The sequence below is a fragment of the Oryctolagus cuniculus genome, chromosome 19, assembly GCF_051225735.1.
Source record: "Oryctolagus cuniculus isolate XC-2025 breed Fujian yellow rabbit chromosome 19, ASM5122573v1, whole genome shotgun sequence".
Taxonomy (NCBI): Eukaryota; Metazoa; Chordata; class Mammalia; order Lagomorpha; family Leporidae; genus Oryctolagus; species Oryctolagus cuniculus.
In genome coordinates, this window is record NC_142885.1 from 54,573,111 (window position 1) to 54,585,975 (window position 12,865).

The 12,865-nt window shown below is 53.3% G+C and overlaps 1 protein-coding gene across 12 annotated transcripts in view; it reads right to left on the bottom strand.

Moving 5' to 3' along the window:
* Window positions 1-12,865, bottom strand: part of EEF2K (eukaryotic elongation factor 2 kinase) — a 69,486-nt gene that overhangs the window by 10,716 nt on the left and 45,905 nt on the right. For all 12 annotated transcript variants that reach the window (XM_070064606.2, XM_070064605.2, XM_089321548.1 and 9 more), the window contains 7 exons: window positions 10,497-10,646; window positions 9,914-10,046; window positions 9,193-9,320; window positions 8,395-8,596; window positions 3,744-3,811; window positions 2,448-2,525; window positions 1,587-1,649 (listed from right to left, as the gene is read on the bottom strand). In XM_070064606.2, the coding sequence (XP_069920707.2) occupies window positions 1,587-1,649; window positions 2,448-2,525; window positions 3,744-3,811; window positions 8,395-8,596; window positions 9,193-9,320; window positions 9,914-10,046; window positions 10,497-10,646 (822 nt within the window). The remainder of the gene's footprint in view (window positions 1-1,586; window positions 1,650-2,447; window positions 2,526-3,743; window positions 3,812-8,394; window positions 8,597-9,192; window positions 9,321-9,913; window positions 10,047-10,496; window positions 10,647-12,865) is intronic.

Consider the following 12,865-nt stretch of genomic DNA (forward strand, 5'->3'; position numbering starts at 1 on the left):
CAGCAGCTGTGTGCACACACCTGTACACTAAACATCCAACCACACACAGAGCAGCCTGCACAAGACAGCCAGCAGCCCAGAGTGCCCACGGTGGGGATACTGAGCAATGCTGCTCGGCCTTGCGCTCAGAACTCCCTGGCCCGACTGAGAACCAGCCCACAGGGAACCATCAGTGTTCTGGGAGGGAGAAGCCAGACCCACTGGGGTGGTCAGGGAAGGTTCTGGAGGAGGTACCACTGGAGTCCAGGCCTGGAGCGCAGGTAGAATTTGAGGAACACCCAGAGGGGAGACTTGTGGGTGGGAGACTTGCCTGGCAAGGGCTCACAGGTGGGAGGTTTCCAAGTGCATTTGTCAGCTAGAGAAGAACATGTAGGGTACGAGGCTGGCCCTGCCCAGACTTGCTCAATGAGAATCATAATCTGAGATGCTGGTTAGACACAGGCTGAGCATCCCTAATCTGAAAACCCAAACCCTGAACTGTTTCACGATTTAAAGCTACTCGAGTTCCAACATGATGCTACTGTTGCAGCCACGGAGTCAATCAGCAGATGGAAGGTCTCTGTCCCTCTCTCTCTGTGAGACTCCGCCTTTCTTTTATTTATTTTTTTTTGACAGGCAGAGTGGACAGTGAGAGAGAAAGACAGAGAGAAAGGTCTTCCTTTGCCGTTGGTTCACCCCACAATGGTCGCTGTGGCCGGCGTACCACGCTGATCCGAAGCCAGGAGCCAGGTGCTTCTCCTGGTCTCCCATGGGGTGCAGGGCCCAAGCACTTGGGCCATCCTCCACTGCACTCCCAGGCCACAGCAGAGAGCTGGCCTGAAGAGGGGCAACCGGGACAGAATCTGGCACCCGACCGGGACTAGAACCCGGTGTGCCGGCGCCACAGGCAAAGGATTAGCCTATTGAGCCGCGGTGCCAGCCATAACTCTGCCTTTCAAATAAATAAGTCTTTAAAAAACAAAGCTAACTTTATTCTGGTGTAAAAAGTCATGAAATCCATGCATAGGTTTTGCAATTCTAGGCACTCTGCATGAACTTTGGGAAGTCCCCTCACGTAAGGTGTACATGAAACACAAGTCGACTTCTTGTTTAAACCATGGTCCCATCCCCAAGATTTCTCATGACGTTTATGCTAATATCCCAAAATCTGAAATACGAAACACTTCTGGTCCATCCCAAGCATTGTGGATAAGGGACACTCCCCCTGCACCAGCTGGGTAGCGTGCAGACAGTCACAGAAGACCCAGTTTGCACACACACAGACTGAGGATGACGACCGCTCGTCTTCATCAGTGGTTGAGAGATGTGACTGATGCAGGAAAGAGCCTCCTGGGCTCGCACTTCAGCATGTGAGCTGCAGTGGGGGTCACCCCTGCTCCAGAACAGGGGGCCCAGGGCCTGTTCTAAGCCTCCACCCCCACCACGACCCCAGCATCCTGTCTAGGACAGGCCTCGGGAAGAAGCTGCCCAGAAGATTTGCTCCTTGGTGAAATCTTCCTTTTGGCTGTGCCTGAGGCAGGTATGGAGGGAAGAACAGGAGCAGAAGGTGGAGGAGGCGGCGAGGAGGGCGACGCGGGGGGCATTACCCGTCCGGAGCTGCCCAGGCTGTCCTCGTCAGACTCGCACCTCCGGTTCCCATTCGAGTGGCCCTGGATAGAAGCAGAGATCGAGTGATCCAAACGGGGACCTTCCCCCGGGGACTGGGGCAGCGTGCTGACATGCCCCTCTGCCTTCCCAGGGAACCGCCCGGCCCTCCCCACGTGAGGCTGGGGCCCTTGTCTGCCACGCAGAAGGGGAGTTGGGTCACAGGCACGAGGGCAGCAATGAGGCCGCCCCAGCCTTCCTGTCCCTCGCCCTGTGTCAACAGAGGGAACTGACTCATGGGCACAGGATCTGGGCACACAGCCACCGGGGAAGTGGGGCCAGGCCCTTCCTCCAGGGCAAGCTCCCCCACATGTGTTTACCCACAGTCATCAGGCTGAGTCCAGAGGCCGCCCTGCAAGACTGGCTTTGGTGTGCAGGCTTGACTCTGGCATGTGGTGAAACCTCTAATCGGCCGTGGGGCTTGTCCTCACCAGGACGCTGCTGGGAGCGGACAGAGCCAGCCCTCCCACCTACATCAGTGCCAGGCCAGCCTATAACCCCACGTGCTCTGCCCAGCAACCAAAGGCTGCAGACCCACTGGAAGATCTGTCTGCCGCTTTGAACCTTGTATCTGAGCCCCTTCCTTGTCCCTGACTGGTCCAATTATCTTGCTTTATCTCCTACCCCCCTCCCCCATTTACCACTGCTTGGGGTAATCTTGTTGACTAACTCATTGTGTTCTCAAGACCAACTCAATGCCCCCCCCCCCCCTCCAGCTTTTTATTCTCCTGGGGGAAAAATGAGGCCGTAAGGGACTCTGGCTTCATTTTCTGGCGGCGGCGGGGGTGGGGGGGGGTCCTTACATGTTCCCGGGGCTCGGGGTCATCCAGTTCACTTCGCTTCTCACTAGGGTATCCGCTGTCCCCACTGTTCTCAGAGTCCTGTGGAGAGAAGACGATCCCAGGGTCCCAGCAGTGGTAGTGCTGCCACTTGGACATCCCAACCATTTTCTTTCTCTCCTTGTCCCATCACCTCACTGGACATCCTCTTCCTCCTTTCCCTGGCTGGGTGGAGGAGCGGGAGCAGGATAAAGTAGTGGCAAAGAGCTGGGGCTCTGGAGCCAGAATCCCTAGGCTCAGACCCCAGCATTGCAATGTGCTAGCTGTGACCATGCACAGTTGCTAGGCCTCTCTGAGCCTCAGTTCCTTAGCTATGGGGAATCGAGACAGCAGCTACATCAAAGTGCTATGAGGATGAAATGAGTTTTCACCCTGTCTGTGGAGTGCAGCTTAAAACGAGCTTGTGCTGGGGCCAGTGTGGTGGTGCGGTGGGATAAGTTGCCACCTGAATGCTGGGCTGGTATCCCATATGAATGCTAGTTCAAGTCCCAGCTATTCCACTTCTGACCCAGTCCCCTGCTAGTGCACCTGGCAAAGCAGCAGAAGATGGCCCAAGTGCTTGTGTCCCTGCACCCCCAAGGAAGACCTGGATGGAGTTCCAGGCTCCTGGCTTTTGCCTGGCCCAGCCTTGGGCGTTGAAACCAGTAGACGGAAGATCTCTCCCTCTCTGTCTCTCCTCTTCTCTATACAACTCTGCCTTCCAAAAAGAAAAAGAGCTTGGTCTTTGAACAAGTGAGACATTTCTATTGGAGTCTGTTTATTTCACAAAGTCATCTGAATTTTTCATTTGATGCCATAATAGACACTATGTGAATGTAAATTTGATGCCTTCTGTTCCTGAGTCAACCTGAGGCCGCAGGAAATGAACTGTGTATGCGCCTGAGAGCGTCATGGCCGACTGAGCTACATGCTCCATGTCTGTGACCCAGCCCAGGGGCCCTACGGCCCAACAGTCCACACACGAGAGGTCAAAGCCAAGCCAGACCGAGCCTAGCACTCACCATGAAGCCCCTCTCCCCTGACCATCTCTGGGAACTGCAGTGGACCCCAGCCTGCCCAGAAAAAAAGCTCTGTCTTGGGCTGAAGTTGGGAGTTCTCTGCATCCTCCCACCAGCGCCACCCTGTGCCCTCCTGGCAGGGCTCAGAGCAGATCTGGCTGGGATGAAGCTTCATCCTGGGTTTCCACTGGGAGTGAGCCCCCCCCCTCACCATCCCCCCTCAGGACTGCAGCCTCCCCCTGCTCCCTCCCTCTCCACTCACCCGCTGGTTGTCCAGATGGTCTTGTTCTCTGGCTGCCATGTTATCAAGGTCACTGAACACCGGCCAATCTGGGGAGAGAGAAACAGAGACAGTGTGCTGGTTCCACTGCTGGAACACTCACATGACCTGTGGCCTGGAGTGGATTACACCTGCCACCAAGCCTCTATTTTGATTATTTTATTTTATTTTATTTGTTTTGACAGGCAGAGTTAGACAGTGAGAGAGAGAGACAGAGAGAAAGGTCTTCCTTCCATTGGTTCACCCCCTAAATGGCCACTATGGCCGGCGCTGCACCAATCCGAAGCCAGGAGTCAGGTGCTTCCTCCTAGTCTCCCATGCAAGTGCAGGGCCCAAGCACTTGGGCCATCCTCCACTGCCTTCCCAGGCCACAGCAGAGAGCTGGACTGGAAGAGGAGCAACCAGGACAGAACCGGCACCCCAACTGGGACTAGAACCCGGGGTGCCAGCGCCGCAGGCGGAGGATTAGCCTAGTGAGCTGTGGTGCTGGCCATTTTTTATTTTTTTAATTTGAGAGATATACAGTGAGAGAGGAGAGAGAGAGAGAGCTCTCATTCATTGGTCCATTCCCTGAATGCCTGTGATAGATTGAACCAGGGCTGAAGTTGGGAGTCAGGAACTCGGTCCAGATCCCCTGTGTGGTTGAAAAGAACCCAATTATGTGAGTCATCACCACTGCCTCCCAGGGTCTGCATTAGAAAGATGCTGAAATCGAGGGCCGGACTTGAACCCAGGTACTCCAATATGGGACGTGGAATCCTAACCAGAGGTTTAATCTATAGATCAAATGCCTGCCCCTAGTTTTCATTTTTAAAGAAAGGCACAACATGGAAGAAGAATGCTTTTGCACTGGGACCACAGCTCTTCCTGGAGAACTTATTCCAAGTCTGCCAGTTGCCAGTCACATGGTCCTGAGCAGGCAGCATTACATCTGTACCTCCTCGGGGCTGTCAGATGCAATTATACTTAAAAAAGGGGGGGGGGCATTATTTGAAACGCAGAGAGAGAGAGAGAGAGATTGATTTTCCATCTACTGGTTCACTCCCCAAATGACTGCAATGCCCGGGACTGGGCCAGGTCTAGGCCAGGAGCCTAGAACGCCATTTGGGTCTCCCACTTGGGTGGCAGGGGCCCATGGACTTGGGCCATCTTCCGCTGCTTTCTCAGGCACATCAGCAGGAAGCTGGGTCAGAAGTGGAGCAGCCAGGACTTGAACCAGTACCTGTGTGGGATGCTGGCATTCACAGGTGGCAGCGTAGCCCACTGTACCACAACGCCAGCTCCGTGGTGCAGTTATCCTGGTGATGCATGTATCAGCCCGTGGACAAGATGCAGTTGTGAAGGAAGAAAAACAACTGCATGTTTGGGCCCAAGCAGCAGGCCTCAGAGGGCTCCAAATCAACCACCTGCTGCTGGGTCCCCAACCCCTCCCCGACCCCAAGCCCTTTCAAGTCGAATCTGTTTTTATATGGTTTTTGAAAATGCTTTTTACATTTTTAATATACATGGAAAATCGCATATACCCTAAATTTAACGTTAGCGTCTATAAACAGAGCTTTACTGGGCATGGGACGCCCATTCCTTTAAGTGTTGCCCACAGTTGCTTCTCATGATGCACATGCAAAGACCCAGGAGATGCCTGCAAAGCTTCACAAATTTACTCTCTGGTCCTTTTAAGAAAAAGATTGTTGAGGGGCTGGCACTGTGCCACCGTAGGTGAAGTTGCCACCTGCATGCTGACATCCCATATAGGCACCCATTCAAGTCCTGGCTGCTCTAAATCTGACTCAGCTCTCTGCTGTGGCCTGGGACAGCAGTAGGAGATGGCCCAAGCCCTTAAGCCCCTGCACCCACGTGGGAGACCCGGAGGCGGCTCCTGGCTCCTGGCTCCTGGCTTTGGATCAGCCCAGCTTCGACAGTTGCAGCCATGTGGGGATTGAACCAGCAGATGGAAGACCTCTCCTCTCTGTCTCTGTCTCTCTGTAACTGCCTTTCTAATCAATCTTTAAAAAAAGGAAAAGATGCCTGCATCCCACACTGGACTGCCTGGTTGGTTGGCTTGTTTTTAAAGATTTATTTATTTACTTGATAGGCCTGGGGGGAGGATCGATCGATCGATCGATCGATCAATCCATCCATCCATCTATCTATCTGCTGGTTCACTCCCCAAATGGCCACAAAATCCGGGCCTGGGCCAGGCCAAAGCCAGGAGCTAGGAGCTTCTTCTGGGTCTCCCATGTGGATGGTAGGGGACCAAGCACATGGGCCAATTTCCCTTGCTTTCCCAGGCACAATAACAGGGAGCTGGATTGGACGCGGAGCAGCTGGAACATGAACCGGCGCCCATATGGGATGCTGGGGTCACAGGTGGCAGTTTAACCCACTGAGCCTCAACACTGGCTCCTGGAGAGCTGGGGTTGGATAACGGCTTTGGCTAGTGACTCCAGCTTCCTGCTGAGACATACTCTGGGAGACAGCAAAGATAGCTCAGGTAACTGGTGCCTTCCACTCATGTGGGAGACCTAGATGGAATTCCTGGCTCCCACTTTTGGGCCCTCCTGGAAGCCACTGCAAGTATTTGGGGAATGAATCAGCAGCTAGGAACTCACGCATGCTCTCTCTGCTTCTCAAATAAACACATAATTTTTAATAAATGAATAAAAGGTGTCTTTAACTTTTGACATTGACACCGTCCTCTCCTGCTGAGCCCGCTGCTTCACGGTCTTTTCCAGCTGAATAAGTGGCCACACCTTCCCTCCGTCCCCCAGGTCAAAGCCCTGGAGTCGGCCCTGCTTCCCTTTCTGGCTGACTTACATCCACAGCATCAGAAAACTCTGTCATTTCAAGTTCACAAATAATGACTCCATGTTTATCCTCTGACCTACTGATGTGCTGATAATAGATTTCCTGATGCTGAACACCCTCAGATACCTGAGAAAACCCTATTTGACTTTATTAAAAGGCTATTCTTTTAAGATATTACAAAAATGTTCCAAAATCTAGAACTTTCTGAGTGTCAGGTTGGCTCCAGAAGTTTGATTTCAGATTAGGGCTGCTCAATCAGTACAGTCTATACAATTATTCTGAAATCCAGAAAAATCTGAAATCTGAGACACTTTTGGTCCCAAACACTTTGGATAGGGATACTCGACCTGAACAAGTTATTATGTGTAGTTTCTCTTTGTTAGTAATTCATCTGGAGTTTATGCACTACACTGGGGCCACTGTAATGGTGTGGCAGGTAACAGCCACTTGTGATGCCCACATCCCACATGGGCACTGGTTCGTGTCCCTGCTGCTCCACTTCCAATCCAGCTCCTTTGCTAATGGCCTGGGAAAAGCAGTGGAGGATAGCCCAGGTGTTTGGGTCCCTGCTACCCATGTGGGAGACCCAGATGAAACTCTTGGCTCTGGCCTGGCCCAGCGCTGGCCACTGTACCCATCTTGGGAGTGAACCAACAGATGGAAGATCTCTCTTCCTCTCTAACTCTGACTTTCAAAGTAAGTAAATAATTTCATTTATTTATTTATTTATTTTAAATGTAACTCTTTTTTTTTAAGATTTATTTATTTTTTACTTGAGAGTCAGAGTTACACAGAGAGGAGAGGCACAGAGAAAGAGAGAGATAGGTCTTCCATCTGATGGTTCATTCCCCTATTGGCAGCAACAGCCGGAACTGCAGAACGGCTGGAACTCCTGAAGCCAGGAGCCAGGAGCTTCTTCCAGGTCTCCCACACAGTTCCAGGGGCCCAAGGACTTGGGCCATCTTCCTACTGCTTTCCCAGGCCATAACAGAGAGCTGGATTGGAAGTGGAGCAGCCAGGAGTAGAACTGGTGCCCATATGGGATGCCAGCGCTTCAGGCCAGGTGTTAACCCACTGTGCCACAGCGCTGGTCCCGTAAATAATTTTTTTAAAAGAATTTATCCACTATATCTCACAATATGCAAAAGTGAGGATGGGATACAGTTTTCTTGGGTTTAGTTTTCTGTGTTTTGTCAAATTTTGGTACAGGGGTTTCGCTAGTTTCATAAAACACACTGAAAAATGTTAGCGAGCTTTCTACCACTGGGGTAGGTTTTTATAGCATTTGAATGAATTCTGTCTTAGGAGTGAACTCAGAGAATTGACCTGTTAGACCACCTGGGCCATGAGCCTTTTTGGTTAGCATGACTGATATTCTTTTTTTTTTTTTTTTTTTTTTTTTAAGATTTTATTTATTTATTTGAGAGGTAGAGTTACAGAGAGTGAGAGGGAGAGCAGAGAGAAAGGTCTTCCTTCCGTTGGCTCACTCCCCAAATGGCCGCAACGGCCAGAGCTATGACGATCCGAAGCCAGGAGCCAGGTGCTTCCTCCTGGTCTCCCATGCGGGTGCAGGGCCCAAGCACTTGGGCCATCCTCTACTGCCCTCCTGGGCCACAGCAGAGAGCTGGATGGGAAGAGGGGCAGCTGGGACTAGAACCGGCACCCATATGGGATGCCGGTACCGCAGGAGGAGGATTAACCTACTATGCCACGGCGCCGGCCCCAGCATGACTGATATTCTAACACAAATAATAGCCAGTTTATCTCTGTTCTACCTGGTACATGCACCTTCCACTCAAAGTGACCCAGGGCCCAAGCCATCACTCACGGAGGTGGTCCAGCTTCTGGCTGTGCGGTGTGGCTGAAGACGGGGAGGAAGGGAGAGAGTCGAAAGTCACGTCGCTCATGTTCTCATCTCCAGAGTTCTCTGACAGGCGAAGGAGCAGGGGGGGCCGGCTCCCAGATAGGGTCCTTACTCGGGGGCTCCCACATTTTTCCTCTGTACCCCTCAAGATGGTCTTGGCTGATTGCTGGGGACAGTAACAGCGATACTCGTGTCACATTGGAACCCTTTGAGGAACCCCCCTCTAACCCTGAAGCCCTTTCAGCCACAGCTCCCATACCTCCCTGTTTTAGGCTTGAGAACCTGCATTCCCAGACGCACGGACCACACTCTGCAGCTCTGAGCTGGAGAGTGCATCCCATTAAATGTTCAGATTCCCAAGCTGGTCTCTGCCAACACTGTCTAGTATCTGGCCCATGTAGTGGAGGCAGACTGGGCTCACGCCGGATCCAGCATGGGGCCCAGAGAGCCAGGTCTAAGTCCGGTCATTCATTATCACATCACCCACAAACACAACACGCACCTCCTCTTGCTGTCTCCACCTGCCTGTCCTCCACACTCTGGTCACAAACAGCCCGACCCCAAGCAGACAGCAACTCTATGGTGGGGACACTTGGGAGGGCCCTTCACACTGAGCTAGTGGACAGGTCAGGGCACGGATGGAACTGATCTCTGTCCATTAAGCCCTGCAGGGCCTGGCCACCGTCACACACGGAAGCAGGGCTTGCTGCTCAGGCGACACCAGGCACCCCCGGTTTGAGGGGCTCCACACCAGGTACCCACCAGCAGCTTGGTGTTCTGATTCACTGCATCCTGCTCCCGTGGCGAGAGGTCAAACGGAGCAAGGCCCATGCTCTTGCAAATCCGATTGCAGGCGTGAGAGTAGAAGAAGAGAGCCATTCCCCGGACACCTGTGGGCAGACAGGGGTGTGGGCAGCATTTGTTTTGCTTAGTGACAGGGGAGGGCGGCAAAGCCAGGCTCCATTAACCTGGCTGGAGAAGGCATAGAGTGTGCTGAGCAAGGGGTCAGCGCTGTGGCGTAGCATGTGTAAAGCCGCTGCCTGCAGTGCCGGCATCCCATGAGTGGTGGTTTGAGTCCCCGCTGCTCTGCTTCTGATCCAGCTCTCTGCTAGTGCACCTGGGAGGGCTGCAGAGGATGGCCCAAGGTCTTGGGCCCCTGCATCCATGCGGGGGGCCTGGAAGAGGCTCTAGGCTCCTGGCTTCGGATCGGCCCAACTACAGCTGTTGTTGCCATTTGGGGAGTAAACCAGTGGATGGAAGACCTCTCTCTCTCTCTCTCTCTCTCTCTGTCATTTGGGGAGTAAACCAGTAAATGGAAGACCTCTCTCTCTCTCTCTCTCTGCCTCCGCCTCTCTATAATTCTGCCTTTCAAATAAATAAATAAATCTTTAAAAAGGGCTAAGCTGGAAGGGGGGTCCAAAGAGCCCTGAGACTATGGGGGCGGAGTGGTCACCATAGAAACAGGCTGGCTTTCCCCACCTACCTAGGTTGCCATCTCCAAAGTCAGTGCCCGTCTCCGTGTGGATCTGTGGGTCAGTGTAGAGGTCACCCACACCCTGGATGTCCACCACAATCAGCTGATGGCCAGAACGCTCAAACGTGAAGTGGCTGAAGGCCTGTGAAGGGGGGACACGAAGAATAAGTTGCTTGTAAGAGACCAGGCTGTGGGCTGTGCAGCACTGGCCAGCTACTGAGCAGGGGGTTGCATGGCCCCAGCCCTGGCCACACTAGAGGGGGCTTTCTAACAAGGAGCAACTGGGAAGAGAAGACAAAGGGAGGAGACCTGACCGATGGGGCAGCCCTCAGAGTCCCTGTAGCCACTCTGGGTCTGCTAATAGAAGCTGGCAGGTGCACAGGTGTCCAGTTACAGGATGCCTGCTTGGCTTGCCCCAAAGGGCTCGAAGGTCCTCTGGGGGTTATGAGACTCTATACTTACAGGGACCTCTTCTCTAGGGGCTAAAAACCACCAGACTCCCACCAAGAAAGGCCAGGCTGGGTAAAGGGCGGAGGGCGGAGGGCGGAGGGCGGAGGGCGGAGGGGTCGGCCGAGCGAGCCGCGGGCCTCACCTGCGGTGTCAGGCGGATGTTGTCGTCGCGGACGAAGCCCGAGTTGGAGTTGTACTTGATGTACTTCCCCTCGATGTAGTGCTCCAGGTGGAAGAGGGGCTTCCCTGGCCTCTCCGTCAGCTCAATGATGCACATCTGCATGATGTCCACCTGGTGGGAAGGGAGGGCCCAGGAGGAGCTCGCCTCTGCCCGGGCTCACATCCTGCTTCCCTCACTTCCTAGCTCTCTCTGCCAGGCCCTGCTGAAGGTCCCCAGAGTCCGCTCTCCCCCTCTTCCTTTTAGAATTAAAACCCTGTCTCTGAGTTTGAGTAAGATATACAGGCAGGATGCATCACATAGGAATGACATTTCCCAGCTTCCCTTGCAGCTAGGTGTGGCCACATGACCACAATGAGCCAATGGGAAGTGAGCAGCAGTAATGATGTAACCGCAGCACAGCCCATAAGGGTGGACTCTGCCTGGGAGTCGGATCTGGCCACAGGGTCCACGGCAGCCATGGAGGGTGGCAGAGCAACAAGATGGAAGGAACCAGATCTCTGGGTGACTTCAAGGGGATGAGGCCCCAGCCTACCTCTCAATGTGGGTCTGGACCTGAGCACGAAAGAAACCACTTCACACAGCATGTATTTGAGGGTGTCAGTAACCCAGTCTCTGCCTTACGCTAATCCTGAGAAACTGGGCAAGTTATTGTGCCTCTGTGCCTCAGTTTCCCTAACTATGAAAGAGGGAACTCGGACACAGTACAAGAATCAAACTGCAAACACTGGTTCTCCCTCTGTAATGGGGAGTTAGGGGGAACTTTGACATATTTTGCTGAATCTTATTTATGAAGAATGTTTTACTTTGTAGATACAAGGAAATGTATCAGTACTGTGTATGGTTTGTAAACTGTGGTATAGAAGACCTGTGGTACTCACTTGGGGACTCACAGCCCTTGTCTCCCTCAATGCCACCCACAACATAGGAGGAGCCAGGCCTGGGCTCCCAGGGCAACAATCCAGGGAGCATGAAGCACCCAATATGCAGGGGACAGCTATAGAGGGTGATGGGTCCCACTGCTTCCCCAAACACAGCCTCAGCTCCCAGAACCAGCAGAGGGTGGGGAGGGGTTCTTCTCAGAGGGTCCCCACCTCAAACGCAGGCTCCATTCCTACAAGGAAGCCTGCAGCTCAGGTTCACTGGACAAAGGGTGCAGACAGCCAGCACCACAGCACTGTTCCTGCACACCTGGATGCCTGGCCATGGGAAACCTGGTTGGAGTTCCAGGCTCCTGGCTTTGACTTGGCCCTGCCCTGGCCATTTCAGCCTATATGGGAATGAACCAGGGGAGGGAAGATCTCTCTGTCTGTCACTCTACCTTTCCAATAATTAAAACAACAACAACAACAACAAAAAACAAGGCCTGAGGTGGGAACAAGCTCAGGGAGGCCAGGCCAGGGTGCAGCAGAGTACTGAGGAGGACACAGCTTCCTGTGCCCACCCCAAGGGTGCTTAATCAAGGGTCCTACACACCAGGAGCTCAATAAATTCTGCTGGTTGCCTGGAAGGTGTGGCCATCCTGAGGCACCCAGGAATTAGCACCTTGCACCTGGTAGGTGCTCCAACAGTGGGAGAGCTGAGCTGTGAATTCAGAGAGGACAGAGGCATGAAGCAACTTCTCCCTGCTGTCCACAGGCAAGCGGAAATTCTGCTGGGCCTCCGGCACTGGACACCCCTAGGCTCAATGACAGGAGCCAAGCTGGCAGGGGTGTTGGGAAGCCTGGAGCCCTGGCTCCAGCCCTGCTGGGATGGGCAGATCACTCAATCTCTCTGAGCCCCAGGTTCCCCAGGGAGGGAATATGGCATCCGTTCCTCACTCCTGGTTTTTCTTAGGAGCCATCTCTTCCCCAGCCTCAGTCTATGGGGTGTGTATGGAATGCCCTATATTCCTGGCTCTAAAGGTGGGCACGCAGCCCAGGCCTGTCCAATCTGCATAGTCCCTCCCCCTGGCAATTGTATTTGGCTCAGCGATAGGCATCTGACCCAGTCCAAACCAAGGAAACCAGTTCTGAGACTCTTCACGGAACTTCTGGGAAAACAAGCGCTGTCCTTCCAACAAAGCTGCAGGACCCTTGAAAACAGGAAGGGAGCCTGCAGCACCCAGGGGCTGCTTAGAATGACACCGACACAGGACATACCGATCCAGGCCAGAGATGGAGGAAGATTTCTGGCAACCTCAGCTGGGTCCTGGAGCCAGCCAGGCCAGTGGCCAACACAACTTTTCGGTTACATGAAACAATTCTCTTTCTGGATTAAGCCAGTGTGAGTGAATTTCTTCATTTGCAATTAAAACTCCTAGTAGGACCCATCTATATTTAGGGATTAAAAAA